This window comes from Castor canadensis, chromosome 11, assembly GCF_047511655.1.
Source record: "Castor canadensis chromosome 11, mCasCan1.hap1v2, whole genome shotgun sequence".
NCBI classification, from domain to species: domain Eukaryota; kingdom Metazoa; phylum Chordata; class Mammalia; order Rodentia; family Castoridae; genus Castor; species Castor canadensis.
Genome location: NC_133396.1, coordinates 7,756,809 through 7,771,681, shown reverse-complemented (window position 1 = coordinate 7,771,681; position 14,873 = coordinate 7,756,809). Strand labels below are relative to the sequence as shown.

At 54.0% G+C, this 14,873-nt stretch overlaps 1 protein-coding gene across 2 annotated transcripts in view; it reads right to left on the bottom strand.

Moving 5' to 3' along the window:
• The window catches only part of Sdk2 (sidekick cell adhesion molecule 2), a 266,943-nt gene extending 255,397 nt beyond the window's left edge, over window positions 1-11,546 (bottom strand). Inside the window, exon 1 of one of the 2 annotated variants that reach the window (XM_074045223.1) lies at window positions 10,372-11,546. In XM_074045223.1, the coding sequence (XP_073901324.1) occupies window positions 10,372-10,435 (64 nt within the window). In that variant the 5' untranslated portion in view covers window positions 10,436-11,546. The remainder of the gene's footprint in view (window positions 1-10,371) is intronic. The other variant, XM_074045222.1, reaches the window with a different exon arrangement.
• Between the last annotated feature and the right edge of the window lie 3,327 nt (window positions 11,547-14,873).

Below are 14,873 nucleotides of genomic sequence, written 5' to 3'. Positions count from 1 at the left end.
GGAGGCCCGTCTTGGCTTTGTTTGGACCCTGCCCAATGCCCTTCAGGCCCTTCCACAGCAGAGGGGAAGAGAAGCTGCAGTTGACAGCCTGCTCCCAACACTGGGGCTGAGCATTCCACGTTCCTGAAGACACAATGCGTTCTAACATCACAGGCAAGGTGGCGGGCTGGCGTGGGGTGTGTGCAGACAATGGGCCTTGTGTTCCCCCCACGCCTTCCTGTGGGCTGTTCTGGAACCAGGGCCTGTGAGGGAGGAAAGCTAAGCCATCAAAAGCACCACTATCCACTGGTTGGTCCTGCTTGCCTCTGCCTAGGACCAGACTGGGGCTGGAAAGGCTCTCCCCACATCCTCCCTTCCTCCTGGAATAGCACCATGTCCCTTGCTCCTGATGACTCCCAGAATCTTCTAGGTTCCCCATTCACCATGGCCTTAGGAGAAAAGGGTACAAAGCCAACATCTGCCTTCTCCTCCCCAGTGTCCAGACCTCCTTCTTCCTGGGGTAGGGGAGACGAGTAGTGGATGAAGTTTTCCAGCCCCCCGAAGCCACAGCTGGCAGCGTCCGTCTCTTGGTGGCTGATTTCTCTTCATTAGTGCAATCACATCAACACTGACAGCAGCGTATTTATTTCGGCCCTGATGACAGCCATTTCTCACCCAGTGGTGCACAGACTGGTAGCTTGGAGCAGAGCTAATGAGGAACTCCCCTGGTCCTCCTCCTCAGTAGCTTGGGGCTGCCATGGCCTGCCTGCCCACCCACCCCCTTCCTGTAGACCCTGCACCAGGGCAGGGAGAGGGGATTCCACTTGGAGAGTTCATGGGTCACTGGACAGAGCAGAGCTATCCAGAGCCAAGGAGCACAGTAACTGTGGGAGGAGGCTACAGGGCTGACAGCAGTAAGTGTTGGGCCTGATCTCAGGGCACAAGCACTTCCTCCATTCTGGGTTCTGAGTCTGGGAGCCAGGGCGGCCAGAGACAAACAACGGTGCTGGGCCAGGATGGCTGCCCAATGGGGGTCTCTCGGGACACAAGAGGCATTGGGAAGAGGTGATGGAGCCTGGTCAAGAACACTAAGTTAGTGCTGTCCGGATAGAGTGGGGTGTCCAGGATGAAACTACAGGAAGGCCCTGCTGTACTGGAGGATGGTCTCTCCTGAAAGATAAACGTAAATATGCCACAGAGAACCCATACATTAATCTATTATCAACTGTTTAGTTGTTAAGGTGAATGTTTTTACGGGAATCTTTCAGAAAGCCTCCAATTTATGGGAGTAGCTTTCACAGACACTCCAACCTGTGAAGGAAGTCAGCCAGAAAATATAAATGTTAATATTGTTAGCATTGATGTTCAGAAACACTCAGTGACTTGACAAGGTCACTTAACTTTTAAGAAAGAAACAATGAATACGGGTCCACTGCTTCACAGGAAACTGGTCTTTGATCTGGCCAGTAAGTCCAGTAGCCTCGCTCAGTTCTTCTGGAAGGCACCCACACATGCAGGGCCCCGTGCAGAGGACTGTGATCCCTAAGCCCAGCACCCCGAGGACTCTGCAGGCTCTGACTGGTGGCCCCGAGATGGAGTGTTCAGTCCAAATCAAAAGGATCAAAAGGAGGAGACCAGAAGACAGGCCCTCCAGTGGTCTGGAAAGACTAGGTGAAGCTGAAGAATAATCCAGAAACACCGACCACCTGAGCAGCAGTGGCACCTGGGCAGGGATGACAGCCTGGTGCTCACACCCCCCATACTTGGCACCATGACTCTCACAGACTGGCCATGCCAGATGGCTATGGTGGCCCATAGCTGATAATGTTCGGGATACAATTGCTTTAGAAGGTAAGTATGGATAGAAAACATTACAGAATTTCATTTTTTTCCAGTGATGGAGTTTGAACTCAGGGCCCTATGATTGCTAGACAGGTGCTCTACCACTTAAGCCATGCTCCATCTCCCATTATAGAAAATTTCAAATGCAGATGGCTGAAATATACATGTATGGCCTCTTAGAGCCTTAAAGATGATATGACCCAAGAATTCATCTCATCCAAGTTTTCGAAGCAGGATTTGATATACACCCCAGAGGGTCCCCTTAGGGAAGACACACCACATCATCTGGGTTGAAAATATTCTTTGTGTGCTAAAATGGAATTCAGAGAGACTGTGGGATAGAATGCAAATTTGCATTTCTTTAAAAAGTAGAATAGAAAAAAGGAAAAGGTCATACTGATGGAGAGCAGGCAGCTTCAGGTCACATGGCTTCAGGCCACTTCAGGACAGTGCCCCAGCTCACTGTCCACCCTCCTCCTTCGTTACAGTCATCATGGAAGAGCCTGGAAATTCTTTCTTGATGTTCCCATGCTCTCCCAATGAGAGCCCTCTAGCCACACAGGTCCCAAAGCCTCAAGATGACCTTGATTGTGGCGCCTGGAGCCAGCATGGCATCATAAGTTTGTCACTTTCTCTCTGACTTCACTGTTACCCCCCCACCCCCAGCACCCTTCTTTAAAGGGTTCATGACATGAGGTTCATTAATTGGGAAAATTAATTGATGTCTAACATCTCTATCCTTGCTGTTGAAGGGTCATTATCTGACCTCAAGGAGTTTATAATGAGAGAAATCAGTCTCACATGCACATTACAAGATCATCCAGAAACGGCAAGGCCAAAGGACCCAACGAGGTATCCAGCCCACAGACATCCTGACAGCGTGGAATCTTTGGGGCTGTGTTCCAACCAGTGGTCAGGGATGGTTTCACAGAGGACTGTGGGGGCACAAATTGTGTCTAGGTCAGTGGAGGGGACGAGGGGTCCATAAGGAGACAGAAGAAGGAAGTATGTTTGGGGCTCCTGGGTGGGGAGGGCCGTCTGAGCTTGGAGCAGGCTGGTGTGTGGCAGGGGAGGTAAGACTGCAGGGGTGCATGGTGACATGGTGACAGTGTGGGAGGGTGGTGTCTGTGAGCAAAGGATGGTGCCAGGCCCTCTCACCCAGAGCCTATGACTAGGGCCCTGTGGGCAAGCCAATGCGGCATTAGGTGGGGCGGAGGAGGCCATCTCAGACCGCACCAGCTGCCTCGTCCCTGTGCCCACTAAACTGGAGAGAAGCCTTTGATCACACAAGACTGGTCCCAAATCTCTTGGGCCTGCCAGCCCAAAGCAGTGTGGCGAGTACTTCCTGAGGGTGAGTACCTCAGCCATATCTAAGGCAGTACCCTGAGAAGCAGCTGGCCTGTATTCTGTCTCTCTTTTATCTTTTTTTTTGGTGGTGCTGGGGAATCAAACCCAGGGCCTTGCACATGTCAGCATCTCTTTCTTACAAGTCAAGTGATTTTGGCAAGTTGCAAATGCTTCTGAGCTTCAGTGCTTACAGTATAATGTTAATACTTTGTGGTCACAGATTGGGCTGAAGAATGAATGGGATGGATGTGAAAGGCACCCATAGAAACTCGAGGCTTATGAAAGGAAAGTCAGACCATTCCCTTTAAGACCTAAACAGCTGATTATAGCTTACTATGCGAGTTTTCTGCTGAATATTTGCATTTTAAGCTAGACACAGAGAATGTCTTAACTTAATAAGTAAATCCCTAACAGCACAAGTATAGAGACTCCTAGAGGTTTGTGAAGGACATAGGGAACAGAAGTCTTTGGGGCCAGAACACCTGTCTAATCCCAAGGCCAAAGCTGACCTTGTTCCCTACCCACCAAGATGAAGATAATAAGGACAATGTGTGAGAACACTTATTCAGTATTTATTACACACTGAGCGTGGTCCCAAAAGCTTAGTAGTCATTCCTGCTACAATTCAATCCAACGAGGTAAGTAGGACTCTATTCCCATTTCATAGAGGGAGAAACTGAGGCACAGATAGGCTGTATCACTCATTCAGGTCACCCATGCTATAAACAACAGGTAGGATTAGAACCCAAGGAATCAGTCATGCATCAGGCTCTAGTGGCCTGTGCTGCCCTGTGTGAACCTCTAATGTCACATTCTGGTTTGGCTCCCATAGCTGAATGCAGGAACTGTAGAATACGTGTCAAATTCACCATGGTTCATATTGAGCTATGACAATGCATGCCAAGTGTCTGGGTGCCCAGCCATATTCCCAACCCTCACCCAGATTCTGGACAATACTGCCATCACTTCCCTGACTTACACCTCCAGAGATGCTCAGGGGAGTTTCCCAGGGTCCTGGTTCCAGAAGGCCCAGGAGAGTCCTCATTATCCAGCCTAGAAGCCGAATTCCCTGAGTGAGCCATTATGGTAAATAATATTCCCTTCCCTCAGGATTAGCACATCATCAAAATTTCATGGCCCCTCTGGGTCACTAATCACTTCCTAGTGGCATCACATTTTAATTGCCTTTCTTCAGCTCTTCCTCCTGCCAGCCCCACACCTTGTTCAGTTTTGGAGATTCCTGTGTGGCTCTGTCACACAGTGACTTGAAGAAGACTCCTCCAATAGCTCTGGGCCATCTGAATCTCAGGCAGGGGGTGGCAGAAAGAAGAAGAGTCCTGTCATATTCTGCCAAGCTTGGGCCCCATGAGGACATGACAAGCAAGAACTAGGAGGATTGGGAGGAGGAGGTGGAAATCCGAGACCTGTTTCCAAACTCTACTGCCCACCCTGAACCAGTCCCATCACCTAACAGCAGAGCGGTCTGAGCATCTCACTGGTGAATGGTCTCTCATTGAGAAGACAGTGAAGGAAGCCATGGAGATGCCTGGGGCAGTGGCAGGACCGGTATTGGGATCACAGACCCCTGGGTTCATCCTGAGGCCTTAATTTCCCAGTTGTAGAGTCCGGAGCAGTTCACCATTCTGATTGTTTTTTTTTTTCCTAGCACATGGAAGTCTGCACTTCCCAGCTTCCTTGCTGCTGGGTGAGACCATGTGATCTATACTGGCTGATAGCTACAAGAGGAAGAGAGAAGGAGTGAAGTTTTTGAGTTTTGATGCAAGTTCTCCCTTCCCCTGCACAATATCAGTTGAAGACAGTATGCATCTGTCATAGATGGCATCAATCCAAAATTGTCCACCCCTCCACCAAGCCCCCTCCACATCATAAAGATGGGGCATAACTAACCAGGATTCAGGAGGGATCCTGGGGCCACCCAGCCCAGAGTCCAGGCCTGCTAGAGGCAGCCTCTCCTGTGGGGTCAGAGCCAAGAACAGCTGGGAGAGGAAGGGAGGAAAGTCAGAGCAAGGTACCTGTGTCCACAGCAGTGTGACTCTGTTCTACCTGAGCTGAGTCTGCAGCTGCTGGGGAAGAACCCTGACTCGGGTGTGCCGCTGCCCTGTGCACTGAGGGCTCCATGGCAAGAGGAGTCCGTGGACACTTCAATAAGCCCATCAGCTGGCCAGATAGGAAGCTGGAGAAGTAGGCAAAGGCCAGGAGACAAGGGGCTGTGTGCCTCATGGAAGTGTTCATTTATTCGTTCACTCATTTATTCGCTTCATCCACTCATGCTTATTGAGCTCTGATGTGCCAGGACTGTCCTAGAGGCTGGGAGCACAGGAGTGAATACAGCAAGAGAGATACTAACAGTCAATCAACAAGAAAGTCAACATGCATCAGCAGGACAGTTCTCAGAGGTGTCACCACATGGGTGCTTAAGAATGGGCAAGGGACATTAGGACAGAGTCCGAAAAAAAACAAGCAGTAGGCTTGCAGACACAGTGAAGACAGAGGCTGAGTGCAGGGAGAGGAAGGACTGAGCTCTGACGTCCTTGTAGCCACGTGACCAGAACATTATCAACCCTTAGCGTTTATAAGAGCATCTTGGAAGTGATGTTGGATAGTCTCATTTAATCACAAAAACAACCACAGGAGGTAGATATGGTTATTTGAAACTCTGTTCTCTCATTTCACAGATGAGGAAACTGAGGCTTGGCTCAGCATTGCCCTATGGAGGATGTGGGGCTCAAAGGGGCAAACACAGGCCAGAAGCCCCTGCCATGCTGGCAGCACCCACATAAGAAGGGCCTTGCAGGCTCCTGGCTCAGCAGGGGACCTACTGGTCCATACTCCTGGCCCAGGATTCTGACCATTCAGGGACTGCAGTCCCCTCTCTCCTTTCTCCTGGGACCCTGAGCAGCCCCGGGCAGCCCACTGGTCCTGCCTACTGTCCACCATGTGGACAGCTGGGGGTGGGGCTATGGGAAGGAACCCAGGATGTCTCGGCAACCGGCTTGTTTTCCTTTCCATTACAGGCAGTGGGCCGCTCCAGCAGTTGCTGCTGGCCCATTTGTTGCCATTGGCATCCCCAGGCCCCAAATTACGATGACTAATTCCCACCGCTTAGACAGCTCCATGGCCGTCTGCAGCAGCCTGCTCCAAGGGGAGCTGGGGTGGAAATCCCACAGCGGCACAGCAACACCCAACATCAATTCCAGCTCTGTTTCCTGACTCCCCAAGGGGCCAAGAATCAGGAGGGATGGAGAAGGAGGGCCCTTGAAACCAAATCCTCCTCCACCATAAAGCACAGCCATCTAACAGTCAGCTTGCAGAAGGCAGTGAGTCCTCTGTTGCCAAGAGTGAGCCAGAAGACCAGATGGCCACTTGTCCTGGGCTTGTGGGCAGAGGGCAGCTCTGGATAACCTTTCATGTATCTTTTAAGTTTAGGGCAAATGATTCTGCTGGCCCATAGGATAGAGAACAAGCCCACTCTCTTTTACCTAGCCTACAGCCCAACTGCATCCCAGGGTGGTAGGTCAAATGCACACCAATATGCAGTTGAACACATCATTTTAGAAGCAGCTATTTAGGCCCTGTTTAAACACAGGTCTGCTGTAAAGGATTTGGCCTCTTTCCCAGCCTCCCTTCCCTGATGGAACGAGGTTCCTGGCCCCTACTCTGGCCTTCCAGTAGAGGACATGGGGGAGAGGTGTTCAATAAATATTTGCTGAACAAATGCTTGAAAGGGAGTGTGTTCAAGGCAGGTGTAGGCTGCCCATGTGATCAGGCCTCTGGGTAGGCTCTTGACTCCGAGTCCCAGGCAGGAAGTCGACTGCAGCTAGTGAAGGCACCAAACTCTATCACTCATCTCACCACACTGAGAATGTTGCAGACTCCAGCCAAGCTGGGGGCACAGAGTCATAGGAGAACGGGGTAGGGGAGTAGGGGCACTTTCTACCCTGCTCTTGTATGAGGCTTTTGACAGCTGAGCCCCAGGCAAGCATGACACTCAGCCTCTTGGTAATTAGCAAGAGGCCCTGATCAATAAGTTATTTTTTGCTGTCAGTAATTAATAATTACAGCTTAGCCACACCATGTAATTAAACTTTCATCCCGCTCCCTCACGGGCTGTTTGGCTTTTACTGTGATTAGCTCCTAGCACTAAACTTTCTCCCTTTGGAGCCCTCCCGGAGCTTCCAGAGCAGGAATTTCCAGGCCTCTGTCAGGGTTTCCACATTGTCTGGTTCACTCAGCAATGATTCCATCTTGTTCTTCTCCTCCCAGGCATGATTCTCTTGAAAGAACCTTCTGGACCAGGGGGCTTGATGGCTCCTGCCCTCCTTCCCGCCTCTTGGGCTGAGCAGGATGACTTCTAGCAGAGATCAAGTTTGCAAGCACAAACAAACTCTCTCAAGGCACTTGGGAAAATGAAAACCCAGATCTTTCCACACCCAGGAATCTGCATCGCGCCCAGCTCCTAGGACCTCAGAGCTCAAGGGCCACTACAAAAGGAAGTTTGCACCTTGTGTGTATCAAGCCCTCCTGGGATACCTTTAAATCCTCATGTAAGTCTGCAAGGGGGGAGTTACTATTTCTGTTGTACAGATGAGGAAACTGAAGTTCAAATGGCTAAGAGCCTTGCTAAAACATCTCTGCAGCTACCTTCACCTCGGGTGGCAAAGTCAAATGGATCACAAGAGCTTCCCTTCTTTAAACTGCCAGTCCATGCTCTTTCTACAGCGTCACTGCCCTTTACCTGGGAAATGAGCTGGAATGATGTGACTTCTCATTGTGGGGAAATGGCCAAATGGTAGCTTTCAGTGTAACCAGGTGATGGACCTCAGGTTCAGCACCTGGGGGAGGGGGGGGCTAGACGAACTCTAGATAAAATCTTGCTGTGGTAGCCGATGGAGGTTTGTCTCAAGGGAGGAAAAGCGGCATGGTCCCTTACCCCATTCTCTGTGTCACGCCTGAAGAATGGGGCTCATGAGCTCAGAAGTGACAGATAGTGCTAGTGAATTAAACTACCCCCCAAAGTATTAATGGCATAGCCTCAGACTCAAAGAAACTCAACTCCCTAACCTCAAAGCAGGTAAGAAATGACCCTGTCCCTAGCCCCATCCTCCAACCCAGCATGGCCCCTAACTGGGGCCAGAGACCAACTTCCCACAATCCTCTGCAGGTCTGCTGCCTGGAGATAAATGGAAGGAGGGGGTGATGCTGGAGAATAAACACTGGAAGCCAGAGAGCACAAATGGAGCAGCAGCGCCCTAGGCATCCAGACACTCAGAAGGCAGCAAACAGGAGAAGCGGGAGAGGGAGTGAATCAATCAGTGAGACCTTCACCACTCCTGACAGGCAGGCTCGGCTCTTCGCACAGGAAGCACAGAGACAGGAGGCAAGACATGTGGCATCTTGGCCCCCGGAGGACGGGCAGGTGTGGAGTGGGGCAAGAAGGTACATGAAGACCCCAAAGGAAGGACCACCAAGTACCCTGGAGACTCCACAAGGACCTGGTTATAACTGGGACAAGAGCCACCAAGCCAAGGAAGGTAGATGACGTTGAAATATGTGTAGACATGAAGCTAGAAGGGTGCTAACAGGCTGGCGCTCCTCAGAAGCACCCTGCCTGAATTTTGGCATCTCAGAACAAACCCATAAGTTGCCCAGACTGGACAACAGACTATTCCTATTCTGCCACACAAAGAAGTCCTATTCAAGGACACTCCAGCTGCAGCTGGTCTTGGTCAGAATTCAGCTGGTCCCAGTCCTGACTCCAATCCCAGATCTTGGACTGGTCTTGGGCAAGTCACTTAATGCCACAGGCCTCAGTTTCCCCATCCATCAAATGGCTACTAGAATAAGATGACCTCAGAGGTCTCTGCCTGCTAGAAGAGTTTATGATGATCATAAAAATAATAACTTTAATTACCTTACATTTATGGAGATCATTACAAAAAGTCGAAGTGCTTTTACCTAAATTACCTTATAAAATTCTCTCCTCCAACCCTGTGAGCAAGAGCTGATTATTTTCATGTCTTGGCTCTGGGGATTGCCTGGCTCTGGGCGCTCTGGGGGGGGTCCCTTCTTCCCTGTGGGGACCATGACCCCAGAGGTGGAGTGAAACCCTGTCTGGGTTGCATCCTCCTCAGTCTGGCACCCTGGGTGCATCCATTCCTCTCCAGAGTCTGGAAGAGGGATTAGCAGTGGAGAGTCGCAGCTCCAGTCCAGACTCCGTCTCCCTCCGCCCCCAGCAGGCGCCGCTCGGACACCGCGGGCACAATCGCTTGGATCCATGAACCCCAAAGGCAAGAAAGAATCGGCACAGCCACCGTTCTCCGCCAGGACCCGCCGGGAGGTCGGGGGGACTTCTGACTATCCACCTCAGGAGGAGACAGGGGAGAACACACCTCCTCGTCCTTCCTAACCTTCCCACTTCAAAACCACTATCCCTTCTCCACCGCCAGACTGTTCCAGGCAGCCACAGGTCAAAAGAGCTGCTGCGAGACAATCCAGCGACCAGTGGAGGCTGGAGGCAGGGGCAGGCTGCTGGGTGTGGCCGGGGGTGGGTGGAGGGAAGCCCCAGACCCTCCCTGGGCACCACCCCCCGTGGGTCCGCGGCTGCACCCGCTGTCCGGTTCCAGGCCCATGCCAGGAAGCACCCCTAGCCCCAGTGGCCAGCCAGGCGCGGGCTCCGGTACATGGCCAAGCAGGGTAACTGCTCTCCAGGGGCTACCAAGCCGGCACCCAGCAACCAACTCCAGGACCTTCCGCCCTAGCCCCTCGCCCAAGGCGGCCAGCGTCCAACAGGGCCTTGCCCTTCCCAGTGGACGCCGAGCGGATCCAGGAGCCGGGCCTGGAGAGCTCAGTGGAATCGGACGTGGAGCTGGGCACGGAATGGCGCGCCCCTCCCACCCCACGCCAGTCCGAGGGCTCGCACAGAGTGCAGGGGACAGGGGAGCGCCCCTCCCACCTCACCTTAGGCTCTTCTCAGCCCTTTCGGGCGACTTCACCTTCCTCCATTCAGAAGCCACAAGTCTCAGGGAGACTGCCCCACCCGAAAGAGAGCCCCAAAACTCGGGGGAGGAGGAGGCTTGAAACTCCCAGGAGATGACTCTGCCGTCCAGGTACCCCAGGAGTCACCCCTCCCCCCGCCCACTCCTTATCCCTTTCCCAGTCCCACGTGGGGAGGGTCCCCTGTACCTTGGCCTCTGGCCACTCGGATTCGATGCAGAGCCAGCAGAGTCCAAATCAGTAGCCTCCACATGGTGACCGGTAGGGAGGGGTCCTCCAGAGTGTCCTTCCCCTCTGTCCTGCTTTATAATCCTGTGGGGTCCGGTACCCCGCGACTTAGTCCCAGGAGACAGGCCTCGCGACTCGGAGTCCGGGGCGTACTATGTCCGGAGGGGCCGCGCTGGCGACCCCAGTGCTTCCTCCTACTCTGCTGTCCAAGTGCGATCCCGGCGGCGCGCCCGGAAGGCAAGGGGTGAGCGAAGAGAAAGAGGCAAAGCCGTCCTCTCGAACTCGGGGCGCCTCCCTCCCTCCCTTAGCACCTCCAACTCCGACTTCTTCTCCCAGGCAAGGCGACCTCTGCGATCCGGCCAGGTCGCTGGCCTTGCTCCGGAATAAGCGGACAACTTCAGGAAACTTCCTCCGGTGGCCACGTTGCCCGCCCCCCGCCCCTCCCCGCCCCCTGGTTGGGTTCTCCCGGCCGACGCAGTCACCGCCGTTCCAGGCGCCCGGCCCCCAGGACCCGTTCCGAGCCGATCGCGGCAGCAAACGTGGATGCCGGGGTTCTTTCAGGGGCGCGGGTTTCGGGGGGCGCGGTTAGCATAACGGTCCGAATCTCCCCGGAGCTGAAGTTTTCTTCTCTAACTTTGCAGGAGGCATCTGGCGGGGCCGAGCCACCCCTTTCGGCTCCACAGCCCTCACGCCGAATCCGAAGACTCGGGTCCCCCACCTCCGGGGGGCTTTGGGGTTGGGCGCTCCCGCGGTTCCGAGCCCAGCCGGCTAGCAAACTTTGCGGGTCCTGCGGCCCGGCGCGCAGCTCTGCGAGCCCATGTCCGCGCTAGCTGCGGGCCGGTAGGGGCGGTCGCCGGGCTCGGCGACCCGGGCTGGAGCTGGCGCTCGGGTGCGGAGCCTCCTGCGGGCGCGAGGATGGAGATCGCCGGTTCTGTCCTCCGCCGCGCCCTGGCCGGAGCTCTCGGCGAGACGCACGGAGAGCCCGGCTAGAAGCCCCGGCTCCGGGGCTCTGCGCCCCCTTGGACGCCTGGCGATCGCCGCCCGCCTGGGCCGGAGGAGCTACGGCCGCCCCAGCACCTCGGCCGCGTCGCCGTCGCCGCCCACCTCGGTCGTCGCTGCTGCCGCCACCGCTCGCCGAGCCCGCCGCCCTCCGCTTCCCAGGCTCGGCGCCCTGAGAGCCGCTCCTGCCTGCGCGGAGCCGGAGCTGCGGGGGCAGCGTGAGCCGGGAACGAGCGCGGCGGAGGCGGAGACGCGGAGAGGGGGGCCGAGCGCTACCCCGTGGCCGCGACTGGAGAGCAGCCTGCGCGCCGGGAGGGGGTGGCGGCGGCGGCGGCGGCGGCGGAGGCCCCGAGCCAGACCCGGGAGCGAGCCCCGCGGAAACACAATCCGTGTGCGTGGCCGCGGGCGCCCAGCGTCTCCGAGACCCGCCGGAGGGCAGCAGTGCCAGCCGCGTTGCGTGCCAGGGACAGAAGCGCACCGCTCGCGCTCAGGCCTTGCCTTCCAACCTCGTCCGGGCACCCCTCTCTCGAAGGCCTCATCGGGCTCTCGTCTTTCCTTGCAAGGAACCCCTACACCCTTCCCAGACCTCAAGTGGCAGAGGCGGAGGGGAGGGCGATTTGGAGAAAAGGGGTCCCGTCAGCCGGTTGATTCCAGTTTCCCCTTCCCGGTTCAGATTCTCAGATGTCTGGAAACACTCAGGGGGCAGAGCAAGACAAAAGAGAGGCAAAGAAGGCTGAGAAAGTGAAGTTGGTGCCAAGGCACATGCATTCTTTGTTTATTCTTTCTTGTGAGCTCCGTTTTTAAACGGCAGAAGAATGGGACATTAGCAGGGAGGACACAAAGGAGACAGCCGAGGTGTCCTCCCTTCTGGCCCCAGGGAGGAACCAGCAGGACCAAGTTAAACAAACGTTCCTGGGCACCAGGCGCCTTTGCCTCGGTGGACCCCTTCCTCCATTAAAAAATATTACAATACTCTGTGGCTGTGCTGGTATTAAAGACAAACATATTGTCACACATTAAAACATTTCTTTCACCCAGAAGTTAATTTTTTTCAGATTTTAAAAGAAATTAAAACATTTTTGTGAGCCCCTAAAGGACAGTGGTTCCTGGCAACAATTGCCTGCTGAGCTTGATGAAGAAGTCAGACTCACAGGCTTAGGAAACCTTCATCTATGCCTGTGCTTCTCTCTTTTCTCCTCTAGCATCCACCTGGTCTGGCCCCATCCCTGCTCTGTCTCCCTTTTCTGGTCTTTGAAGTGTAGGAGCCTCTCTGCCTCCTGATTTTGTGGACTCTGCCCCTGCCTACAACCATCATGATTAGAACAGCCTTTCTGATTACTGCCAAACAGACATCACCACCACAAAGATTTCATTACTGGTACACTTCCAATTCACCTGCCCTGGAGGACTAGCTATGGGAGTCTTCTGGAAATGGATATAAGCTAGCCTGCTACCCTTCAATCACGCAATTCAAACATTTTGCCACAGTTTCCCTGGCAGCTTGTGCCCAAGCCCATCAGGCTGGTTGATTCCTAACTGGAAGGGCTTTGGGGGGCAGACAGCCTAGATGGGACCAGCTCTCCCTCCCCTGGGTGGCTGTGCCCCTCCCATTCACTCTTCAGTGATGCTCTGAGGCACACCCCCTACACATCGAACACACACACACACACACACACACACACACACACACACACTCTGAACACCCAGCTGAGAGCTCAGAGCTTTCCCAGCCTGTCAGGTGCTATTGCATGGCTCGCTCACAGAGGGGGCCTGAGAGCCAGATTTGCTGGGAGCCTCTCTTCAGCCAGCAAAGGAGCAGTACTCAGGCTGTGTCTCTGCTCATAGAGGCTAGGAGTTCATGTGGACACAGGTGTCTGAACCGTGATGGGGTCCTCCCTGTTTGCATCCAGTCCCCAGGGTTGCAGCAGCCAAGAGTCTGAGCTGACTGCTCCTAGGGTCGTGAACAGCATTTGTTCCCTTCCTAAGAACAGGCCTCTTGCAGGATCATGTGCAGCCCTACAAAACTTCTGAAAGCTTTGCCCCCAAAGGCCAGGTTAGGGGACCGAGAAGGGTTGGGAAGAGGAAGGATGTTCCCTTGTCTTTGCTGGCAGTCCCCAGGCATGCCTGTGTGTCAGAGAGAAGAGAGGGGGGTACCTTCCCAGCAGCTCTTATAGCAAATCTATCTCCACCCGTCCGGGATTGAGAGGAGGATCCAGGCTCTTTGGGGCTCAGCCTATATGCACACAGGAAGGAATCTTTCTTTTTATCAGAGTTTTGCTGGCTTGGGAGGAGACTGGCCCAGGAACCTGCCACTTTGGGAGGGACTCGGTCTTGGGAAAGTCATTTGCAGCTGCCATGACCTCATTCTTGCCACCAGTGGCATAGTTTGAAGGTTGCTCAGGATGGAGCTACACCAGGTGCCCCATCAGGAGGTTCTGCATGGCTTTTCCAGGCTCTGTCTCCCATTGCAATCCTGCTCCCTCTGATTTGAGTTTCTGCACTTCTCACTCATTTAGATCCCATCCCCCTCCCTCCTCAGGGCCAGCTCCTTGTGGGAGAGTCTTCCCTCCCTACCTTTGGCTCAAAACTCCAGGGGGCTGGGCAGAGAGCAGCAGGATTCATTTCAAAAGAGAAGGAAGGCCTGGCCGCACTTTCCAAGTGGATGTGAGATGGAAATGTTAGGTTTCTCCTAGGAGAAAATCCACAGGACCCCAGATAGGACTCCAGTCTCTGCCTCTCAAACCACAGATGCTCAAGGGTTCTGGGGAGGGGGAGTCACTGCAGACTTTTGTTAGGGAGCCTCTGAGGCTAGAGGTTTCCCAACCTTGGAGCAGGAAGACACAGACCAGGGCCCATACTGGGTGAGGCTACTTACTATCATGGAAAGTCACAATTCTCCTTATTCCTTCTTCTTTCACCACCAAACCCCGCTTCTGCTCCATTTCACACACAGAAAGCAAAGGGCAAGCTGGGCAGTCAGCTTTTCATTGTGGTTACTGTGTCATTTTTTTTTTCTTCTATTTTCAATCTTAGATGTAACAGTAGCTAGAACAGAGCGTTCAATTACAGGATCAGACTGTGTGTGCTCCATCAGCTTGGGATCCTGTCAGGGACACCCTGGAAGCAACTAAGAGTTTCCACTCTCTACTCACACCTACCCCCACTCCCTAAACCCTGGTGCTCTGCTGCCAACATTGTTGAGTGCCACCCCCAGCCATGAAGCCCACTCCAATAGCTATTTTGCAGGACTAGACTTAACTCAATCTATAAGGGAAAAGAAAGAGGCCAGAGGACAGCTGGAGCTGAAGTGAACTTCAAGCTGTGGGGTTTCAGAGCGAAAATGTGGATACACCTGTGCACCCTTCCCAGCCCCACCATTCCAACAACTCATACCTCAGTTTTGAGGCTGTTCTCTGCCTGGCTGCACTCGGGGATGCTATGGGCAGGACTGAGCAAAGGCCCCC